The sequence below is a fragment of the Artibeus jamaicensis genome, unplaced genomic scaffold, assembly GCF_021234435.1.
Source record: "Artibeus jamaicensis isolate MK-2021 breed Jamaican fruit bat unplaced genomic scaffold, CSHL_Jam_final contig_466, whole genome shotgun sequence".
In the NCBI taxonomy this organism is placed as follows: Eukaryota; Metazoa; Chordata; class Mammalia; order Chiroptera; family Phyllostomidae; genus Artibeus; species Artibeus jamaicensis.
Window position 1 is genome coordinate 11,371,701 of NW_026521844.1, and position 24,481 is coordinate 11,396,181.

The 24,481-nt window shown below is 42.2% G+C and overlaps 1 protein-coding gene across 2 annotated transcripts in view; it reads right to left on the minus strand.

Moving 5' to 3' along the window:
• Positions 1–284: 284 nt before the first annotated feature.
• Positions 285–24,481, minus strand: part of MED12L (mediator complex subunit 12L) — a 315,205-nt gene continuing 291,008 nt past the window's right edge. For both annotated transcript variants that reach the window (XM_053667213.1, XM_053667212.1), the window contains 5 exons: positions 22,934–23,163; positions 21,083–21,239; positions 18,417–18,503; positions 5,997–6,078; positions 285–3,528 (listed from right to left, as the gene is read on the minus strand). In XM_053667213.1, coding sequence (XP_053523188.1) covers positions 3,476–3,528; positions 5,997–6,078; positions 18,417–18,503; positions 21,083–21,239; positions 22,934–23,163 — 609 coding nt within the window. In that variant the 3' untranslated portion in view covers positions 285–3,475. The remainder of the gene's footprint in view (positions 3,529–5,996; positions 6,079–18,416; positions 18,504–21,082; positions 21,240–22,933; positions 23,164–24,481) is intronic.

Sequence of the window (24,481 nt, forward strand, 5' to 3'; positions counted from 1 at the left end):
TGCAGTGTTGATGTAAATTCATCATTTTAATATATAAATATTTTGTGGTTTATAAATATTTTACTAAAGCCTACAGAAAATAAGCACTGAACTTTTTTGATCAAGATTTACATTTTGTGCACACTGAAAATTTTCACTGATGGGGAATAGAAAGATGTTCTAATGACTGCATTTAAAAATAAATGCAGGCTCACTTTTCCACATGGGAAAAGCAACCTAATACCTGTACATTATAAAATGCCAAAAGGGGGTTGATTACATCTTTGTCCAAATAAACCCATTAAAAAGGTTTTTAAAAACACAATGAAACTTCTCTGTAACTTCAAAATCTAGCTCAGGCACCCCTGGTTTGGAGCCGTTACAAGAAAGCGTTCTGAGAAGGGGTCACTGCTTCATGAGCGCGTTACTCCGTTAAGTGGCAATCCTGCATGTGACAGGTAAGTGGGAAAGCTCCAATCCGATCATATCATGAAGTTTCACTGTACTTAAGTTTCTTCAACCCTACACAGAATGCTGTCTTTTGTGATTTACTGGAATTATTTATATTACATGATTAACTCAACCTGAATTAACTTGGGGTACATGATGATTCATCTTTTCTAACTGTGGAGGCTGGGATTTTCTAGAGTAATTTCTTCACCATCTATTCAAATATTCACCTACTATTTAAGAAGAATTGTAGGAGCCTTAACAAGTGAAAAAGAAGAAAATGCCATAGGTCTTGCTCAGCTATCTCAGTACACAAAACCGAGAACTGCTAGCCTTTGTCAGTCAGTTCGGACACTGAGTTCATCGCACCATTTCCAGCTGTCCCCACCTAACAGGGGGCCTGATTGCTACCGTCTCTGACACTGGGATCGTGTGGCTGCAAGAAGTCAAAGGATACTCATTCTAACAGTGATCTTCCTCCACTTCTGGGCCAAGAGGAGTGAATTAAATGACATATGTAACTCTTCTAGGAACAGGCCTGCAGTGTAAACAGGTAGGTCTAAGGGCTCTCATATCCAAGTCTACTCTATTTCAGAGCCTTCTGTTTAAGGGGGTGGGGGTTCCCATTCACCTTAAGATAATTTCCTCTCTATTTCAGGAAGCAAATCACTAGGTTCTGTCCAAGGACAGGGCTTTCCCTTGTGATCATTTAATGCAAATGAATGCATTTGCTAAAAAAAAAAAAAAGGAAGCCTCTTAGGATAGAGGGTTAAGTGAGAATTAATATGATAAAACTAGATTAAAATTTCTAGTTGCTGTCTTCATAATGCATAGGGGAAAACCAGTTTTAGTTTTTCCCTCAACTTTCCACAGAAACTCTGCAGCCTTATTAGGACTTAGCTTCCTCACCTAAAAAAGAGGGACACACAGCAAAAAATGCATACCCACAGCTTTCAAGTGCAAATGATTAATAAATTAATTTCACTGACTTCTGCAAATATAAAGTGCATACAAATGCTATGCAATTTTAACACTCATTCTTGAAACAGTATTGTTGCTGTTTGCAATACAGAGCTACAGAAATATATGATTCACACTGAAAACCGACATTTTAAATGCCAACGACTCTTAAAAACAAAACAAAACAAAAACGATCAGGACGGGACATGACTCACTCACTAGGCACAACATTCGCAATTCGGTTGTTTTGCCAAGGCAGTCATTATCTGGATACATTACTTGAAGAAAAATAGCCTTGTGAACACTAAGAATGACTCTTAAGAGGGAAAAAATAAAACCCTGATAATACGAAACCAGCTGAAATGTAAAGATGCATTTTTCTGAAAGCAGATAGAATATGTTAATTTAGTGAAAAGAATGGTCTTTAATGTTTTGGCAAAGTCTTTTCCAGCCCAGAGTAAACATGAAATGAGTGGGCTGGAGCGGAAGAGTTTCACAGTGTACAGAGCAGTCACGGGGATGCTGCCAGAGCAAAGGGAGCGGACACACACGTGAGGTTGTTCGCGTGAGTTGAACTTTGCAATGAGTAACCCACCTAGGAAGATATAAATTATTTATACGATGCTTTGCAAAAGAAGTGATCGACTAAAGTTGTACTGGTTACATTGAAAAAAAGTAGTTCTACATGGTTTGCTCATTACAAGACGAATCTATTCACAGTCTGTGTGACTACGTAACATGTAAAATCATATGGCAAAAGAAAGTGAATTAACAGACAACATGGGAAAAAAATCCCCCACATATGTTTTAAAATGCCCTGCAATTTTCACATTCAAAATTTTATGCATCTAAATCTAAAAAAATATTATATGGAATACTCTTAAGTTACACAAACTGATAATAATTTACTGTCTCTTTTTACTCTAATAGGAGCAAATTACCACATACTTGAACAAAGTTAAAATAGTTACTATTTCTTTATAATAAATTTGATGTATAATTTACTTTACTTGTGCTTTTTGCACCAATTTATAAATACAGTATATGCAATACACAACCAAGAATGACACCAATATTAATAATTAAATTCAAAATAGCAAATACTTACCATACAAAATAAACAGCAAATACATCTTTTAAGAAAACCAGAGCCTCTGGACTTGGAGGCCAGATTCTCTGGAAACCATGTCAAATTGGAGCACTGTGGAGTCTCAGGCCCACTGTGAGACTTTTTCTCAAGTTGGCATAAGGTTCAGGAGAACCAAAAGTGGACAGAGTCATTTTTGCCAAACCCAGCAATAAATAATTAGAACAATTCCATCGTGGTTCATTTGGGCCCTTATAACCTACAGGCCGCACCTTCACAAAGACTCTGGTTAGTGATCTGGCCACTGCACACTTCAGTACAGCTACTTCTAATGGGCTTCCACATGTCTTAGGGTGGCTCTCATAGAAGCCTCAGTTTAAGTTCTTGGTCTAAGAAGTTTAAATACTAAGCAACAATCTGTTTCAGCACCTTTTGACCACAACAAAAGCAAAGAAAAATCCTACATAAATAGGAACAAAGTTCATAAAGTGCTTATGAAATTACAAACATTTCAAATTAGAGTGAGGCGAATAAATGTCCATTTCACCATCAAAGGTGAACGCAGAATAAATGGGTCACTTTTCAGTCAAGAACTGACATGCCTTTCAAATCAGTAGTTTGGTCCGGCACAGTTTGAAAATGAAAAAAAAAATTAATGGATAGATAAATATTTTATATCTACCATAATTCATTCTTTCTATACCTATGAGATTCAAAAAAGCACCAGTTTCAAAAAGTCTGCTACCAAACTCTTCCTGAAGTAGGCCCACAGGGTACACATTTGTAAGCCTGCTTTAAAGCTGAAAGCAACAAAACCAAACCAGGCCTCCTTCTCTGCCTTTGTGTAAACGCCTTTGTACAAAGTGTAGCATAAAACAGAAGAAAACTTCGAAGTAATGAAAGAACAAAGGGACCTTTCTAAAGATGACTGATGCATTGCATTTGATATTCTGTTTTTCAGTGCGAACATAAAACTTCCTGTCTTGTCCTCTTCCCGAGTCAGAAGTGTGGAGGGTGCCCATAGGGAGTCACTCCTTGCTGTGGCTGGTTACCTAGTGAGAAAAACAGATTCAAATAAAATGGCAGGTGCAAACTTACGCTCCAAATAGATGCTACCTCTCCTGTCACTGTTCTCAGTCCCAGCCTGACTGACTGGCCAGGGATCAGTGCTGGCCTGGAGACCCTAGGGGCATTAACACAGCATCTGACTTCATTCTGCAGCAGGGCCAGCTCTACACCCAAGTCCCGCCCCTGCACACACAACGGCTCGGATGAGGGTGTTTGGTATCTATTTCTGAACTGAGAAACAAGTCAATACTCACATACAAAAGGACTGTAAGTATCAGAAAGCACTGAAAGTTCTCAGGATTTTTATAAAAGCACACTGATAGTTTTGCATAAATGTGAACATTGTAAGAGCTTGAAACTGGATAATTTTCTGCAAATGGCCGAAAGACATAAGAATTGTGCACAAGTGTATGCATGTACCAGAGCAGCTTTGTGTTGACTCAAGTGCGTGCCTATGTACATACCTGTGTGTGAACATGCACCCGCACACACAGCAAAGAGCACGTACAGAAAAAGAAACAGCTACTGCCTGAACAGCTCTGGTGGGACTATTCGCACCCAGAGGCCCCAGTCACATGGTCCATGACAGAAAAGGAGCCCTCTGGAGTTGTGGTGTGGGCGGCTCAGCTTAGCTGTTGCTAATTAGCCAAGGAGGTGGGCATAACGGCTAGTGTCAGACAGGAGGGTACATGCAAGAGCACTTCGGAGGCACTGCAGGTTTGGTTCCAGACCAGTACAATAAAGAAAGCACCGCGATACAGAGAGTCATGACATTTTTGTGGTGGAGGGTCTTGCCTTCCATTTGTAAACCTATGAAGCGCAGTACAGCTAAGTGCAATAAAACAAGCTGTGTCTGCATGGCGGTTAACAGTGGGCTCTGGAAGGAGGCTGAGTTCAAGTCCCAGCTCTGTCCCTTACTGTCAGCTGAGTAACCTTGGGTGAATGAGTCAATGTCCCTATGCTTTAGTTGTCTCCTCATCTATAATACTGAAACAGTGACAGTACCTAGTCTCATTGCAGAGGCGGGGGAGGTGGCTTAGGGATCAAGTGAATTCATACATGGAAAGTCAGAGTTCCGGGATCCGAGAAAGTGCTCCATAAACAATGGCTGAAAAAAGCAGAAGCTGCATCTCCTGAGCTGAGAAAGAGGAAACAAGAGCAGTCTCCCTGACTCGGTAAGACGAGGGAAAGATTCTACGTACGTATTCCTAAACACCAGAAAAAAACCTAAAACATAACCATGCCTTCTCATCCTTAAAATTATATGGTCTCTTTAAGCCATATAAAAATATAAACTCTAGAACTAATGAAACAATGAAATTTTAACTGCATGTTTGTTTCAAAGACCACGCCTATTAAAATGATGGATTGAAATTAAATGAGGCTATAAGAGGAAAATATTTTAAAGGAAAAATAAGGTCTTGGCCATGCCCTGGTAAATGAGACACAGGAGGGCGTTCCATTTGCCAGGAGGTGGGCGTGGATGGCAGCCAGGCGGGGAAGAAAGCTGAAAGCCACGCAGCCGCTCAGCCATAAGCTGACCCTTTCCCTCACAATATCCTGCTAGTCACACGACCACCTTCAGGACCAGCCACTCTTAACTCTGCTCCAGACACATATCCTGAGACCAGAAGAAACTGCTACCCTCATCCTCACTCTCACTTCATGGATGGAGAACTACAGGATTTAGATAATGGTGGTAAACTTGGCACTGGAAAGTAGGTCTCCTGAGTTTCAGGCTTTGCATCAGCAAGGCTGGCTCCCATTTCTAAAAGAATTTCCTGACCCGTGGCTGCAGCACAAGGGTGACTGGGTTGACAGAAGCGCGCTACCGGCACCTAGGGGAGTCGGTTGAAATGGGTGGGTGGTGTGCACTGAAGAGAGGCAGCACGATTTAAAAAGCTCACACCACATAGCAGGCAGGAGCACTGGGGAAGAGCACCACCCTGCCACGCTGCCGGTGACGGTACAGGTTTTGCTTTCTCTAAGCTGTTATGGCGCGGTGGTAAGAGCAGTCCCAGCCCTAGTGACCAGGAGGCAGGTCTAATGCTGGCCTCCCTCTATCTATGACCTTCGGGAGGCTGCCCAACCCCATTCATTAGTGCACTTAAAAGCATTTGCTGGGTTGTTCTCTGTCTCTGTCCCTTCCAGCTTTATAAAAAGGGTGCCTGCAGGGGTCCCCCAAATGAAAAGAAACATTTCCAGGTTCAGATGGAACCAACAGGAAAACAGCTTCCCTGAACTAAAAAACAAACAAACAAATTAAAAAAAAAAACATCGGGGATTTTTCTAGGCAAAGTATCATTCAAACTACAACTGAACTAAAAACAAAACAAAAATGTCTTAGACTAAACCATGAATTAAATGGTGTCATGGAAGGGAGTGCAGTTTTGAGGAGCCAGCACTTGCGTTCTGCTTGTGCACTGGCTCTGAATTTCCCGAGGGTACTTACTGGAGAGCTGCTTCTGGAGCTGGCGCACCAGGGCGGCTGTCTGCTGCTGCTGCTGGGTCTGCTGCAGGCCCGGCCTGGGGAACTGCAATGTGACAGGAGAAAGGGGGAGTCAGCCCCGTGCAGGCACAGACTGACTCCAGGGCTCAGACAGTGTGGAATGTACTTTGAATGCTTCAGGGCACAGGTGCCATGACCAGTGTGTGATCTTTAATTCTCACGTACACCCTGGTGCACATGTGGTGAACACCTGACGTGCTCAGTCCATCTGAAAGCCCTCTCCCATGGTGACTCGGCATTTATCTGAAGAGTCCTGAAGAAGGAGTCCACACTTTGGTGGTGGCCCAGTGGATCAAATACCCTTCCTATCACCCCTTCACCAGCTGCTTGGTTATTGCCATCATGTTATAAACCGTTTTCATTGGCACAATGTAAGCTTTCGGGCTGGGGACTTGTTCAAGCACCGCTTGCCCTGCCTTGCTCTCGTGCAGACAGGGACAGCCTGAGGCAGGGCAAGGCTCTAAGGTCCAGACTCCTGGGGACTCCACCCTCTCACCTGAAGGAGGAGGCAGGTCGACCTCTAAGCCTGTGCCCGGCCAGGTGGGTGCAAGGGCGCACACTGAGGAGGCACTCACTTCCAGGGCCCAGTGAGTGCAGGCACACAAGGCCCCGGGCTCCGGTTCTAGCCATTAACTTGATACAAGAAATTGTGGTGCTAAAAGCAAAATTACTTTTGATTAAAATCATTGGTGGTGCTGATTCACTTTTTTCCTTAACCTTCAAATTTCAGACCGTTGTGCTTTTCTTCCCTTTCATTGCTCCCCCTCTCTTCCACCTGGCTTATTCCTGATGTAACAGAGAAGAGTTCAGATCCAAGGCTGTCCCAGTCCTGTGCACCACAGCACTGCGCTGGCTCTCTCTCCACACACCACTCCCCACCCCTCCGTATTCTGCCCACCAGGCTTTCTGGGTGGAGGTCACCAGGCTGCCCCCTGGGCCTTCTGACTTCTGGATGGGGAGGGGCACGCCCCGGAGATGGCAGAGCAGGGGCAGAGTGAAATTGGGAGGGAGCAGAGCAAAGCTTTGTTTTTTGCAATTTCCTTCACAGTGGGTCTCTGCTGGTGGAACACAGCTCTCTGACGGCGGCCCTCTCCATTTCCCTCCCTCTTCTTGAAACCCCTAGAGCCCAGGGAAGTAACTGCGTCCAGCCCTAGGCCCCGCATCACCCCTAGTTTCCCCAACCCCGCCTCTCCCTCTGTAGAGTCTCTTTAAAAATCTTCACTATCCAACACGACTGAAACATGTATTTCCTCCATAGAGATTGCCAATATGGCGGAAAATAGCCCAGGTGTATAGGTTAGGGTTGCCCAATTTAGCCAGTGAAATACAGACTACCCAGTTAAATGTGAATTTCAAATAAATAATTTTTCAGTTCTAAGTATGTCCCAAAGATTGCATGGGACAAATATCACACTTAGTATAAGTACGTCCATGCAATATGTGGAACATGATTCTAGAGTTATTTGTTGTTTACCAAAAATTCAAATGAACTCATCTGGCAACCCTAATTCCAGGCATTCCTGGGTTGGTGGTGTTAAAGTTGAATATTTGGCACGGCATCTGGTCTGTTTCTCTCCCACTGGACCCTGAGCAGCTTCAGGACAAAGACCTGGGCTTGTCTACTAAGGTGTTGTCCCCAGTGCCGGGCACCCAGGAGGTGGGTGCTCCGTGAAAATGAACAGAATGACTACTCTGAAGTGCCTGCAACTTCCACACCTTCTCAGTAAGAGGAAAGGTACACGTGCGCCAATGTGACTGTTTTCCTCGATGCGCGGAAGGAAAAACTGCAGCTTGCCCTTTTTCCGACTGCCCTAATCGAGAGTGAAAGAGGAAACAAAAACCCTCCTTTCAATGATGTGAAAATGTTCCTGCAACATGAAGTAATTTCTTTTCTATTTAGTGGTTTCTATGCTTCTTTGGAAATAGAACCTGTTTATTTAACAAAAACTAATACGGTTTCGTGTGCCAGGCAGTAGTCTAACATAACAGGTCTGCATCAGCCCATCTAACCCTGATGTGATAACATGCATCCTCAATCTCTTATATGAGATCCCGGGGCAGACGTGTTTTCCGATTCAGTACATACATGATTTACTATGAAACATTCATAACATACAAACCAAGCAAGGTACAGGACAGTACTTCATAATCAAACACTGTAGATTTCTATAGCAAAACATACAAATAGTCCTAGCAGGTGAAATAAATAAAAAGAGCCTCACATCCGTTCAAGGTAGAATTTGCTCCCAAATTAATCAGGTCCAGTTTAGCTATGCAGTGAGTTATATATAAATTTTCCTTTTTCACAAGTTTCTGAATTTTGGAATCAAATATAAGGAATTGTGAACCTTTAATTCTATCCTCCTCACTTTACAGGTGGAGGACACTGAGGCTTTGAGGGGTTACGTCTCTTGTCCACGAACCCTCTAAGTACTGGAGCTGGAATTCAGACTAAGCTTTGAGTCCAGAGCTCACAATCTTAACCACAATCTAGAGCAGTCCTTAACTGGAATATGAGCTTCCAAATATTAACTTTTCTAGAAATAATCGCAGATTCTAAATGGCTGACTGCAAAGATGTCTAGCCTTATCAGCCAATTAAGGTACATGATGCTTAAATGTTTAACATTCGTTCCTTCAACAAACAGGTGCCTTCTCTATGCTTATTTAAAGTCTGCTTCAAATAGAGTAATTCTTAGAATGAAACGCCGTACTGATCGCCTCAGATTCTTTGTTCTGAGATGCCCGGGAGGCTGGCGTGTGGGCGAGCACAGGAGCGCAGGCCCCGTGAGGGTGTAAGTGTGTGTGGGGAGTGGCGGGTGCTCTGCTCGGTGGCCTTAAGAGATGAAATCCCTGGGAAGACCCCAGGACTCTGTGGAGGTGGCTACAAAGTCAAAACCATTTCCATAATACTAAGAAGCTATTTGCTTTTTTCACTCATTTTCTCAGGGAGTTCAGTGCAGTTTCCCAGAGGAAACATAATGTGATACCGTAACAAGATGAATGCCTTTTTAATTCAGACATTAAAGAAATTTTCAAAAATGTAAAACAATGTCATTCTTTTCACTAATTTTTATTTGGAAATGTATTTTAATGCAAGTATTTTTCATAAAACTTATTCATGTTCATATGTAATATTTTTGAATTACCAAATATTTTTAGTATTTTTTTAAAGATTGTATTTATTTATTTTTAGAGAGAGAGGAAGGGAGGGAGAAAGAGAGGGAGAGAAACATCAGTGTGTGGTTACCGCTTGTGTGACCCCTACTGGGAATCTGGCCTGCAACCCAGGCACGTGCCCTGACTGGGAATCAAACCAGCCACCTTTGGTTTGCAGCCTGCACTCAATCCACTGAGCTACACCAGCCAGGGCCCAGATATTTTTAACATGTTTTTATTTCTAATACCACACAAAAGCTCTCAGGGTCCACAACTTTTGAAAGTGAAGGGGTCCTGAGGCCAAGAACTTGGAGAGCACCAGCAGGAGTCTGTGGGCTGGGTCCGTACTGTGTGCTCAGCTGTAGTGTTTCATGTTCTTCTCAATACCACCTGACACTGGTTTTAACCGGCTTTAATCTGGACATGTATGTGAGCAGGCAAGATACTGCACGTGCGATTTTTGTGGGTCCTGGGATACCTCCTCCCACAGAAAGAGAGGGTGCCACAAACTCCCCACAGAAACCTCACTGCTGAGCATTTCAAAGTAAGTCACTGAACATCTGCAAAAAACTGGACCCTGTCTGTGGCTGCAGAACACAAACCATCAGGGGAAATTTAAAGAATCACCCTCCTGGGTTCCTCTCCAGACTTCCTGAATTAGAATTTCTGGGACGAATGTGCTGAAAATCTCATTTTTTGAAGTGGTCCTCCCCTATGACCTGATGCTTGGTTAGATTTTGGAATCACCCCTGTAGCGAGAGAACTTCATGCTTTCTCTCACCTCTGTGCCTTTGCAGATGTTAAGCTTTTCAGAATACCCTTCCTCCCCTTTCATCTGTCCTTGACACTCCTAAAAAAGAAAAAAAAAAAATCCAGCCTTCAACAGTCAGCTTAAGTTGTCAGCTACTCCCTCAGGCAGTTGAAGAGTGAATCACCCTCTTGCATCCTTGGTGCTACAAAGATGCCTCTAGAATCAACCACAGTGCAATAGGACAGCTGCCTCTCCCAGCATTTGGGGTTCTGAGCTCCTTAGGGCAGGAGCTGGGCTGTGCTCGTGCTGCAACCACAGGGCAAAGCACAGACCTTGATCATCTCAGTCTGGTGGAACAGGCCAACAAGGCACAGCCACTCCCCAGTAAACACCTTCTCCACTGAATAAAACTTCATTAAAACGTATTTGTGATGTATTCTGACTGATCCTAACTGTCTACTTGGACAATACACATATGTTAAGAACATGACATTTTCCACTCAATCATTGCTAAGGGAAAACACATCACTGATTACAGTAGTGCTTTCTATTTAATAAATGCCATTGAATCTTCTTCGTCTCGGAAAAGCTGACTTCCTTGGGGTTGTCTCCCGGCCACAGAAGCAGACCCTGACATGTCATCATCAGCGGTAGGGCTGATTCCGTTAGTGACAGACCGGCTTCACGGCTGGGTGACACATCTTGGCTTCTAAACTGTGTTTTTCTTTACTTAGGGAGAATGTGTGGAGTTTTCCCCCTTCATCGCTCTGATATTCAATAAGTCATTCAATGATACTTACCCAGAACCAAGTACTTTTCTGGGTTTAGGAACACAAAAGTGAGTGAAACAATGTCCCTGTCTCCTGATGGCTATGAGGAGAGTCAGTAAATGAACTGATCTAAAAGCACGGTTATGGCAAAATCAATACAAAATGAACTGCCCTGAGAGATGGTGCACTGACTCTCCATCTCTTGGTAAATATGTCATCCTCTGCATGGAGGGTCTGTTCATGAGATTGATACTGTCGGAAAATGCTTCAAAGAAGCAAACAACTTCCTGTGGCCCTTCAAGTCATCTTCTCCATGAGGTGGAATGAAGAAAAAGACCACTCATTTGGGAGAAGGCGGAGATGCTGGTTAACAGGAAGGGCCGGATGAACAGGCTTATTAGAAGGATGAACTAAGGTACCTACCAGTTATTTTTGCAATCTGGCCAGTTAATAAACAGTGACTGCTGTGAAACTGGGGGGAAGAAAGCCAACGTTTTAAAGCTTTCTGTTAGCATGGCTTCCAGGTCACACGCCTGGGAAACCAGAGTTTAAGATAAAAACATGCCCCATCAGGAAGGAGTACGCATTGTGTTCTGAAAACCTGGAAGCAGCTTTAAAGAAAATCACGGCCTGTTAACATATTTCACTGAGAGTTAATTTAATCATATTAGCTCACAAGCATTAAAGTATCTTTCAAGTCAAGAACTGTAATTTGGGCCCTGACTAGAGAGGCCAAATATAATTTTCCAGCAAAGGCACCTGTGGTTCTTTCCAGATGCTCTTTCTTTCACAGAAGAGCGACCTAAGCAAGCAAATGACCACACAGGCACTGACATTAAGCCAACATCAGATTTAATTTGTAAGCATGAGTTTTTCTTACACTTCCTTACTTTTCCTAGAAAAGCTCTATTTTGCGATGAGATGTCTTGAAAAGTGCCCATTTCTGTTGTTAGTTTTGACTTCTAGGTACCCTTTTTAATTTTTTTAAGCCCTCGCCTAAGGATATGTTTATTGATTTTAGAGAAAGAGGAAGGGAGGGAGGGAGGAGGAGAAGAAAAATCAATATGAGAGAAACATTGATAGGTTGCCTCCCATTCATACCCTGACCAGGGATCGAACCCACAACCTAGGTATGTGCCCCATACCTCAACCTTTCGGGGTACAGGACAGCTTTCCAACCAACCACTGAGCTACCTGGCCAGGGCTCCTACGTACACTTTTTATATCAGTGAGCAACCTGCCTAGGCGGGTGCTGACAGTCACTGTCCCACATGTCCCAGCTTGTCAACAAGGGAGCAGACTGACAAGGGAATAGTCAACAAGCAGTGAACTAACCCTCTTGCCTTTCTAGGTTCAGCGCACTCAACCTGCCCATCAAGGCGTCCCAGACTGCTCATATTCTCCTCCACCTGTTATGAGTTGAATTCCATTCCTCACAAAAGACAGGTCGGCATCCCAACCCTTAGTAAACCTCAGAATGTCACCTTATTTGGAGATAGGATCTTCACAGAGGTAATCAAGTAAAATGAGGTCATCAGAGTAGGACATGATCCAATGTGACTGGTGTCCTTATAAAAAGGGAAATTTCAGCACAAACACATTTATAGTGAGCACACCATGAGAAGATGAAGGCAGAGGTCAGGGTGATATTCCATAATGCCCATGACTGTCAGTGAACAAATCACCAGATGCTAGGGCAGAGGCGTGGAACAGATTTCTGTCTCACAACCTTCAAAAGGAACCGACTCTGCTGACACCTTGATCTTAGACTTCCAGAACCGAGAGGTAACACATTTTTACTGCTTAAGCCACCGGGTGTTTGGTGCTTTGTTATGCAACCCTAGCAAACTAATACAACCTCTCTAGCTCTTCTATTACTTTCCATTTTCCGAGCTGTTCCACGCCCTCTGGTTGCAGAAAGCATGCTTGGCACCTCATCAGTGTGTCCCATAGCCCTGGCCACAGGCTGGCCTCCACTGTACACACTGAACAAGCACTGGTTGAATTAGATTGTGCCTGGCACCAGACAGTGGGAGGGCAAGTCGTGGGGAGGCGGTGGCCGCGGCACCACCACCACTTCTCCCCAGAGACTGTGACTCAGAACCCCACATGAATCAGCGCTGGCTTCTCTCTGGCAGCCAGCTTACTGCTCCGTCTCTAGCAGAAGAGAGACCGAAACAGATGGGCCTGTAACAAGAATTGGATTTGCTGGAGATGTTTATAATAAAAATCATTAAATATATTTACAAGGCATATAATAAATCTTAGTGGAAGTGAAAGGGAACAACACCAAAAGATAAAAAGAATATAAATTTTTCTTAATATTGCTGAATCTTTGTGCTATTGCTGTTCTAAAGATATACTATTAGAAATAACTTTTTTCTTATATTTCTGTTTGCTCTCATTGTAAGAACACACAAACACAAAAAGAGGACTAGAACATGTGTCCGCATATCCCTAGAAGGACCAGTTTTGGAATCGGGAACAATCTAAATGTTCGACAGCAGACGGGCGGGCCCGGCACTTGGCAGCAGAGCGACGCAATGGCCCGACGTCACGGCTACTGACAATGACCAACGTGGGGACTGTAGCGATAAACTTAACAGTATGTGTAAAAAAGTGTGCTATGTGAAAGTGTGCTTTGAGAAGAAAGAAGTAGAAAGTGGTAGTTACAGAACAGTCATGGGATATATTATGTCCACACAGGGAATGTGTTCAGTACCACTGTAATAACGATGTATGGTCCCAGGTGGCTACTAGACTTATCAGGGGGATCGCCTTGTAAATTATATAAATTCTTACCACTATGCTGCACACCTGAAACTAATATAAAATAATACTGAATGGCAAGTGTAATTGGCAAGTTAAAAAAAAAAAAAAGATCTTGTTTGCCCACTTTGTCCAAATGACTCCAAACTCACTGGGTTTTCCAAGGGCAACCGCCCTGCCCTAGGCGCGCGTCGGTAAGCCAGGCTGCCGGACAGTCACCTGTCCGTCTGCACTGAAGGGAACCAGAATTTCGGCACTCCGAAGCTGCCCTTTGGGGATACTGATTTTCGGTGATTTATTAAGGAACAAGACTCAGAAGGAAACTTTGACCCTCCTCCCTTTTCTGCCCAAGAGATTTACACAGAGAAACCTGCTCCAGGGAGGACATCTTAGGCTGCTGCCTCAGCCCAATTTGATTAAGTTTGGCAAGTAAGAGGGCTTTTAGCTGGGGCCTGCTAACTGTGTCCCACTGTTTCTGAGTTGCCCAGCAAGCACTTTCTTGCCACGTATGTACCCCTCTCCTCACCTACATGTAAATCATACCCATTCTCACTTCTGAAGTCCAGTACCCTGTACCTCCCCTTCGCTCCTGGGTCCAAAATGTCCTGTTTCCCAAAACTGACTCACTGTCTTTTGAATATCAGGCCTGTGGGAATTCCCCATGCATATGTATTAAAAACTTTTCTCCTGTTGAAAAACAAACAAATAAGTGCTTTAAAATTAATTATAATAATGTAAAAACCAAGGTCATTGACATCCTTGTAACTTCTAATTCTAAAATTATCTGAAATATACCACTCTGAGTGAAACTTTAAATTTCCTAGCCCATTCTTGGACTTATAACATGTATAGTATTTCTGCCTTCGTGAAAATAATTGCTCCCTAGAACAATACAGTGCTCAAAATAAGCCAGGGCAGCTTTTAAGGAAACTTCAGCTTTAAAAAGAAGCCCTAAAAAGCCTACTATGGATTTTACTGTGCGGTAAGACAGCTGGAATGGAATTTGTGGACACAACAGGGGAGAAATCCTGTGCTGTGTTCTGACAGCCTTGCTCAGCACCTGGGGTGCTCACCACCTGGGCAGACAGAGTTGAAGCTAGTGAGCGACAAACAACGCACTGTACTAAAAAAACTTCAGCGCTGTCTCAGAAGTCAAGAATCGAGTAACTTTAACATGTATTCTGCACATGTAATAAATTAATTAAATATGTGTGAAACTATTAGATGAGTAAACTTCCTTAAATTAAATATGCTTTAATTCTAGTATAACATGGAGATTCAGTCTCCTCTCAATTCTGCATAAACTGATTCTCTGCTTCAAATTCTAATTAAATGTTTAAAGACTAGTCCTCCCCAGCTCTGTAAAACTTTGGGATATAGACTCAAATGTTTACTTTTTTAACCTTTCCAAAACAACTATTATATTTTAAGGTACTTGATATTCAGATGTGTTTTTACAGTATGATTCTCTAAGAATAAAACTGATTTTATACTCTTAATATTTTATATGCTTCCCACACATTTTATTATAAATAATGTATAATAATCAGTTATATAACAGGCCAAAGAAACTGTTATATAAACTGTTAATGCATGCTTAATTGCAGACATCAATCCGAGGTTTTTGTTAAAATTATTAACTATTTTATAGAACATGTACCTACAAATTAAAGTCAAAGTAAAACTCTTAGGATGGTAGTTATGTATCTGTGTGACTAAATAATTTTAAATACATAAAATTGCACATTTTAAATAGAAATAAATTTAAATATATATGTTGAACGTATATATAAACTTTACTTGGGGCCACTATATGTGCATACTTCAAATGTGAGATATTTATTTACATGTATAAATCAAAGGTTTAAAAAAACAGCTAAAAATGTACTATATATGGTATATACTCAAAAGTAATCAAATCAGTCCTACATTTAATGTTTGTGGGTTTTTTTTGGTTAAATAAAGTATTATGTAGCCATTTCCTTATTAGTAGTGGCTAGCCAAGAAAGTTATAATCCTCAAATTAATGAGTTCCTTATAGTTTTTAGTCAAGTGCTCATTCATGAATTTGCATGAAATCTCTGAGGAGGTACAGTTATGTCTGTCTCCCCCCGCTCTTTACATATCTGTGCTGCTGACATGAGCATTACAGCAAAACAAGTCTTTGTTTTAAATTAGAAAGAAAAAAAGGCTAAGGATTTGCTAGGTCACCATTAAATATCCCAAACAGTCAGCCTGACAAAATTTGTATTTCTTGTCTTTTGTCAAAACACCACTGGAAAGTGTTGCTGCGTGCGGAAAGAAAAGATAATGGCTACTTAAGCTTTTGTACCACCTCCTATACTAATATACCTAGTGAAGAGTTAATTATTAAATTGCCAAATTTCATCTAATTGAAGCCATATACAACTCCAGAATCCTGAGTAAAGTTAGAAGAAGAATTTAAAATATTCTCAGTACTTGCCCGTCTTAAACTCAAAGAGTCAAATGCCGGGCTTCAGGAAAAAAAAATTTAGTAAATCATCCCTTCCCCCTGTCACACAAAACAGATTTAGGCAAGAAGAATTTATGCTAACACTGGAGGGTGAAGTCTAATGATGAAAAGACCAATTAGATTATATGAAACATCCCCATGAACTGTTTGTTAATTACAAAAGTAAAATCAATAAATTTACAGTTAAGAAATCTGTTCAATCACCTAAACAAAGGGATTAAAGCAGTACCACCAATAAAGTCTGCCTTTAATGCGATCCATTGAGAAACACACAATGTCGCCTCTGGGACCTTCCTGCCAAAACTGTAATCTGAACCTGATCATGAGGAAACAGACAAATCAAAGTGAGTACCGTGTTTTTAGGACCATAAGATGCACCTAGGTTTTAGAGGAGGAAAGTAGGAAAAAAAATTTTTGGAAGCAAAAACTGTGACAGAATATTTAATAACCTGTGACCCTGCTCCACCCCCCAACCACAGCGAGCCAGGCAAGCTGCATTCGGACTGTAAGACGCACCCCCCTTTCCCCCCAACTTTGGAAAACAGTGTGCCTTATAGTCCAAAAAATACAGTAGCATTCTACAAAATCCTAGGCACCTCAAAAAAAGTTAACGTAATGTAATGTTGTGAGGACAAAAAAAGAAATTAAGCTCCAAGATGAAAGGTAACATGCATAAAAGCTAAATGCAAAGTGTGACCCTAGACCAGTAAAAAATCTGTAATAAAGGACATTGTTGGTATTAGTGGTGCAATTGGCACAATTTGCAAAAATGTATACATGGTAGTTTGCCATTAATGTTACCAATTTCTTGATTTTAATTGTATCAAGTTTTTGTAAGAGGATATCCTTATTGCTGAAAAAACACACAAGTATTTAGAGTAAAGGGGCATGAGCCCGCAATCTGCTCAAGTGTACAGATCAGGAAAAAGAGTGTGTGTGTATGTGTAGAGACAGAGAATAATAAAACAAATTTGGCAAACTGTTAACAATTAGTGAACCTGGGCGAATCCTTTACGGCAATCCTGTTTGTATTATCCTTGCAACTCTCCTGTTAGTTTGAAATTATCACAAAATGCAAAGTTAAATCCTGGTCTGAGAAGAGATGTTAGAGTCAGCTAGCAGTACCCCAGCCAAAGGACTCCTTTCCGCGTCTGTAAGGAGCGGTCAGCCAGTCCCTGCTAACACACCTGTGCCGGTAAAGAAAGAAGAGTCTGTGAATGTTTATATATCACTCTACTCAAAAAGGATTTTGAAGGTGGATTGTAGTAAAAGTATTAGACACATTTAAAAAAATCAGAGCAAAAAATCCCCCATACCCTACAAAAAAAACCCCTAGATTCATTACAAAGAAAAACTGATTTAAAAACGGAGAGCACCGGACCAAGGCGGAGGCTTGTCAAATGCGTATGGAATGCCCGTTGCGGCTGGTCCTGTTCCCTCAGCAGTCCTACCCGGCAATGATCAGACCTGTACACCTACTCTGCTCTGCTCCCTCCTAATGCACTGCAGCCCTGGCCATGCTGCTCCTTCTTCATTACCAGTTGTGAAACCATCCACATTCAAATCCGGCCTTGAAAAGAGACGGCAGAGTCCCAAAGTGTCAGACGCACAGTGGCCAGCTCCCTCAGGCAGTACTCACGCATGCAGCTCGTACTGCTGAGCTACCTCCAGAGTAACCACTTACTTTTACAATAAGCACTCTTTTCCAATTTTCAGTTATTTCCAGTACGTAGCAAGTGATGTGACCATTGACAGTAGTGATAAAATGTTCCTCTTTAGAACATACTTCAGTAAACAGAAAAAGAGGCAATAGTGCATCAAGAAAAAAGCAGGGACCTGGGGCCCGCCGAAGTGAAGGCTGGTGTAAACTGCTGAGGCTTGCGGAGGGCCACTGATGCTGTGGTTTACACAGCTTGGGGAGTCAGCTACACGATTATAAAGTACCTGACAATTCTTGCAGCGAATGCTAACTGGCTGAAATCGGTATTTCTCTTGCACCAGTCCAGACACTGAAGACATCAAGACATTATTTTAGAAAGTACTCTCATACTTTTTTGAGATTATAGTAAAAATTCAAAGATAATCTTCTAAACATATATGTAGTAACTTATCATTTTAACATTGCTTAGAAAAAGATATTTGTGTCTGAATACACATATTTTAGTCGACTGAGATGTCTGGAAAAACTTGAAGACAAAAAAATGACACAACCTACTGACCCCCAAATAGTTAGGTGGAGCTTCCTAAGAAAACCGATATACTGACCACACCACCTATACAATCCCACTCTAGTAAAAATCTGGGAAAACTGCTAGGGTAGATTTAGGCAATTTTATTTTTAACAATATTATGAGACATGGAAAGGCAAAGCGACTTTAAGGAAAACGCCCACACGTCTGACTCCGAAGCACCAGGCCTTACCAAAGGCTGCTGGGGCTGCATTGCTTGCAGACCGAGGGTCTGGCTCTGGGGCTGCGAGGACGGTGGGGGCTGAGGGGGCTGCTGCATCTAGGAAGAAAGAAAAAGGGTTAGATACTTAAACAGAGGGGATTAATATTCCAATCTCCTCTTCCCATATGCTATTTAATTGTGTTGTTGCAACAAAAATAATATACAAGGGCCTCCTCCCTTGCTGCCTGGCCAAACACTGTTCCTCTTTCAAGGGAAGACCCAAATCTGCTGGTCGATGGAACCTCTGGGGCCACCCCCACCCCCAGACCCTCTTCCTTTGGCAGCTGCAGCGCTGCCTGCCCACCCTGCACTGTCCCAGGACAGCCCCTGCGCTTGCTGTGGACCCCTTCCACGTCACCTGCCTCACCCCTATTCCGTCCTGCCATGTAGCACCAGGTTAGACAAGGACGGCTCAGTAGTTGTCCATTCTTTCTCTACAATATCTGGATGGACTTTAGAAGATTAGTTTGGGTTTTTAAGAAGATGAAGATGAAAATGAAGACAGAGAAGGAGAATGAGGAAACAGAAGTTCTTGAAGATTATATTTTTTTAAAAAGGAAGTCAAAGATGTGGGAAGTTCTGGCATAAATTATGAGAATCAAATCATAACTTGTGTCTGTGACAAAGTTGGCTCAAATACACTAACTCTTGGAAAACACTTCCAAGCCGGAGAAGAAGCACAGAGAATGCAGAGGAAAATATGAATACGTGGTTTGTCTCAATGACCTTTCAAGTTCCCTCCACAAAAAACACTTCATCTTGATGTTGACAGATAGCACCGGACTTCTTTTCCTCTTTTGCATTTTCCAACTTGGTTTGTATACTATCTTTCAACTTATTTGTCTTCTTTGGGGCAAGGTAATAAGTGACTATTACCAGATGGCATTTCCCACTAAGCAACAGAGCTCACAGATGTGGAAGCCAGCAGAGGCCTGGACGGTCTCTCCCAGTGTGTGCAGTGCTGCCTGGGCTAGAAACAGTGATGGCAATACAGAGCCAACTTTCCATTCTGCTCTAACTTCTCCAAGGAAAAATCAACCCAACTTCATAATTATTAATTGATTACAAATCACCAGAAAAAAAGTGTGATTCTGATTCAAAAGCAAATCACATCTTTTATCTCTAGGAAATATGTTTTTTTAAAAAATATATTTATTGATTTGAGAAAGGGAGGGGAACAGAGACAGATAGAGAAGGAGAGAGAGACTGGTTTGTTATTCTACTTATCCGTGCGTTCATGGGTTGCTTCTTGTATGTGTCCTGACTGGGGATCATACCTACAGTTGTGGCATATTGGGGTGATGCTCTAAGCAAATGAACAACCCAATGAGGACCAGGAATGCGTCGTTGAGAAAAATTACTAGAAAGGCATATTATGCTGAATGGGGTAAAAAATGCATATTAATCAATATGGAAGGTTTTCAAAATTTGCAGCCTTAAAAAAATACCAATGTAAGACAGAAAGCTGTACATAAAGAAATAATGTAATAACTTCCCTCAGTGATTTGAAACTGCAAAATTTCAAAGTAGAAGAAAATGTAAATATTAGTTCTGGGTTAAGCCATGCAAGTTCCTTCCCTTTCCATGCAGGTTATTCCTCACTGACCTCACACCAAGAGAACAGCCCTTGGTAGGTCCTCTTTTTTTCTTTCTTTCTTAGTAAAACATAAAATGACCGTGCATCTCCAGTTGGACTGTTGGTAAGATTAGGGTACACTGTAGAGCAGGGGTGACAAACTCATTTTCACTGGGGGCCACATCAGCCTTACGGTTGCCTTCAAAGGGCCCAATGTAATTTAGGACTGTGTAAATGTAACTACTCCTTAACAGCTAAGCAAGAGCTCAGTGCTGCTGAGAAACAAGGTGCCTGGCCAGATAAAACAGGGTGGAGGGCTGGATGCGGCCACGGGTCTTATGTTTGCCACCTCTGCTCTAGAGACTCATCAGGCAATCTCCAATCCAGTAACACAGGACAAATGTATGCATAATGAAGACAAATGGACCCTGAATAGTAAACACAATAGCCTTTATTTCTTAATAGCAAGAATGTGTCATGGGGAAGAACAGTTTATCTAGGAGACTCCACATTTATTTCAAATAATGAAAGAACAGCCTTCTGGATTCTAACAGAGTCAAGGTGAAACATCCCTGTGATAATTCCACTTACATAACACTCACTTCATGGCCTAATCAGACCAGAGGCACTACAGAAATTTTTTGGATTAAAAAATTAATACAAAAAATTAACTAATCCAAAAATCCAGGCCCCTCTAGAAGCCTGGAAAGCTTTTTTTTTTCTTTAAATATAAGAAATTTTGTATTCAAATTGCCTGGCCTCTCTTTAAATAATGACTGACTAAGTGTGCTTTACACTACCAAAAGAAAGGCATCCAGCTACCTTGAACCTTGGTGAAAGGGAAAAGCTGCTTTGTAAAATGTACCCCTGGCCCATGACCAGGTAGGTGCACAGAGAAAGGAAGACCCTGGCCGAGTTGAAACTAAATAACACCAGTTTAGGTCCCACTGACACACACACAGGATTCCTGGGAACTTGGCAATTAAAGTCTGAAGTGCCTGCTCCTTCTCATGACTGCCGAGGACCCAGCATGGACTGACCTCACCTACCAACCCCATACCTGGAGAAGCCTCTGCTGCTGTCGCACCTGCGGCTGCCTGGGCCTCATGGGGTCCTGAGGCAGTGGCACTGACGGAAGGTTTGGATGTGTGGGAGTCAGCACCGCATCGATTCCTCCGCCCATCAGAGGGCTCTGCTGAAGGGACTGATGATTCAGCCTGGCAAGAATAACACAGCTTGTTTCAGACCCACGCATGCAGTCACATTTTAATTAGCGCCACCAGAAAGCATATCACACACGTTCACAGAGCAAGAACCGGCTCAATAATTACTTGTATAATTCAAATGCCACGGAGGCCAGTGGTTAATCTAGATCCCCAGGGATAGACAGGATCACTTGAAATAGAAAAAGCGTGCTTACTACTTAAGGTAGAAATGCCATCACGTATAAATTACTCTTTAAAAATGAATAGCTTTCAATAATAAGTGACATTAATTCTAGAGTATTTATTCTAGAGTAGGCATTGTGGTCAAAGAGTGAAAGTGTTATTTCACTGACTCCCCACAGTAGCCTTTTGGGGTCAGTAGTTTTGTTATCCCCACTTTAAAATTGAGAAAACAGTGAGCTGGAGAATTACCCAAGAAATTCAGAGAGCAAAAGGCACAGGCAGAATTTAAATATAGAACTTTAGGGCTTTCAAGTTTAAATTCTTAGGCAATATGCAATGCTGCCATTTATTAGAAAAATAATAAGTGTAATGTGTATTATCCAATTTTATTTATTTTCCCAAGTGTGCTACCATCAACGCTGCCAACTTTCCAAACAGTGATTACTCAGAACTGACGTGCAGGCACTGATGATCCGTGGAGCTAAGCTGCTACCCTCATCACACAAAATTTTGCATGGAACTTAATTCTTCTAGATCACTGCCATCCCATATAACTTTCTATGATGACTGACATGTTCTATAGCTGTGCTGTCTACCAGCCACTGGCTATCAGGACTAGCTACATAATTTTTGGACTCAGTGTGAAATAAAACTGCAAGGCTTCCAGATTGAAAATTAGAGTTTCAAGACGATGACAGAAGAGTATTAAACCAAGCCCGGGTCCATAAAACTGCAAGGCTTCCAGATTGAAAATTAGAGTTTCAAGACGATGACAGAAGAGTATTAAACCAAGCCCGGGTCCTTCTACACATGGTGACCTGTGTGACTGCACTGGCCCCCCACCTTCGATGCTGGCCCTGCTGGCTCCGCTTGTGGCTCCTGACCACTTGGAATGTGACTCGTGTCACTGAGGACCACAGTTGTTAATGCAACTTGGATTTGTGTAAACTGAAATGGCCACATGTGGCTGATGGCTACTATAAGGTACAGTGAAGTTGTCACTATGTCTAAGGGATCTGATTAAAGCAAGAACTAAATAACAGTCTTTCACAATCCTGCTCTGCCAACCATCCCTGGAATGGAAAAAGTAAAAATTAAGATTTTACAAAAGTCTTATAGGCACTGTATGCACTGAGTGTTATAATCACAGAATTTATGGCTCTGATCAACATGTTCTAGGGCGGCACTTCAAACGATAATCAATGTCATTGTTGTTTTATTAAACTTAGGTATACTTAGCCAAGAAAAAAAAAAAAACCTTTTTAAAAGAGGGGAAAAGAAAGAACACGAGAGCTAATACAATGGTATCATCCATTACACCCATACTACGGAAGATGTGAATCAAAACATAGGGGCCTTGAATGAAATAAACAAGATGGGTCATTGTTTGTTTTGAATTTGAGTGCTTGTAAAAATAAGATGACATAATGCAAATACGCAAGTTCATAAAAACAACATAAAGTACCATGCCCTTGAAGAAGCATAACAAAGAACCGTGCCCACTACTGCCACCACTGTGTCACCTCTGAGAGCCAGTCAAAGGCTGCAGGTACGGTGATGCCTGCTGCTGGACATAGCCACTCGGCGGCTGCTGCATCTGTCTGAGTCTCTCCATCAGCGCTGGGTTGGAGTGGGCAGCCGGATAGGTTCTGGAGTTATAGCTGGGAGACAGGACCATGCTGCCGGCCTGCTGCTGCGGGCTCTGCTGCAAAGGCATCTGTGTTCCGTACATTGTGTAGCCCTGGGGCATGGTCTGCAGGCACAAGGAACAAAGTCAGTGTCTTAATTTACCACCTGCTTTCTGATATACGCAGATAAACAAACCCAGGAGGAGTCCCCTCAAATCCACTATTCTCAAATGTTCTTATGACTCAAAATATGAAGAGGACCGTCATGGAGGCAGACAGGCTAACCAGAAAGCTAAAGAATGAACTAGTTATATAATGATTTATCAGAAAATGCAACTTAAGAAAAAGAACCCTCATTCGGTTAATAGATTAGTGTTAAGATCAGTTGCTCATTTTGAAGGAAGAGTGTGTTTCCTTGTAGGCGATCATCTGTAGCTTTCATGCAGAGACGGCGTCAGTGTTCAATGAACTCCAAGCATCATTAATGTCATTTCTAAAATCACCCAGGAAAACTACCCCCGCTCATGTAAACAAAGATAATGGCGTACCCTTTCCTGGTATGTGACTATACCTCCTTGAATCTGATCACTGTGTCTTTGGCAACTAACCAGTTATTAAAAACAAACACACAATTAGTGCCTTTACCAGAATAAGGATGGATCTGAAGACTATTCAACACCCTCTAGTCCTGGTTGGGCTGTAGCCCCTTTCAGCACTGTACCCATCACCTGAACACTTAACTTTTCTATGTGGTATTAACACAGCATGACTGTTTCTCTAAATCTTGACAACCAATGCAAATGAAAAACCTGAGGTTCTGCTGGGTCACTACCTACACTTTATAGAATAGAATGCTGACTGCTGTTCGAATCCTGAAAGCAGCACATTTTCAGGCAGTGGCTCTGACTTGGAAGACAGAGTAACGTACAGTGATCGTGCAGGAAGGCTGCACGAACCGGAGCTGCAGGAGCCGGGCTGTAGGGCTCAGGCCTGAGAAGGCTGGCCTCGCCCTCCTTTCTGCTGTGGACACGGTATGAATTGTTAGTCATGACTTGCAGTCTTGCCAATATCCCTGCCTCCTGATTATGCAGAAAAAACCAAAATTATTAGGAAAAAAATAGCTCTGGGTTTACATTATACGAAGATAAGACCACCATTTGCCGAGCACCCACTGCTTATCTGCTGCAGCACAGCGTGGTTCTATGGGATCGTCTTCAATACTCACAATGTCCCCTGTTTTACAGAGGCAGGAACCAAGACTCACGGCAACTTGTACAATGTTACATAGCTAGTAAGTTGCCAAGGTCTAAGTCCAAGGCCAATTATTTTCTTATTGTGCCATATTCCTCTTTGAAGCTATCTTTGAATATGACAAATTCAATCATGAATTAATCATTATATATAATAACATAGTACTTAGGGACTGCTAAGTATTTTAATACC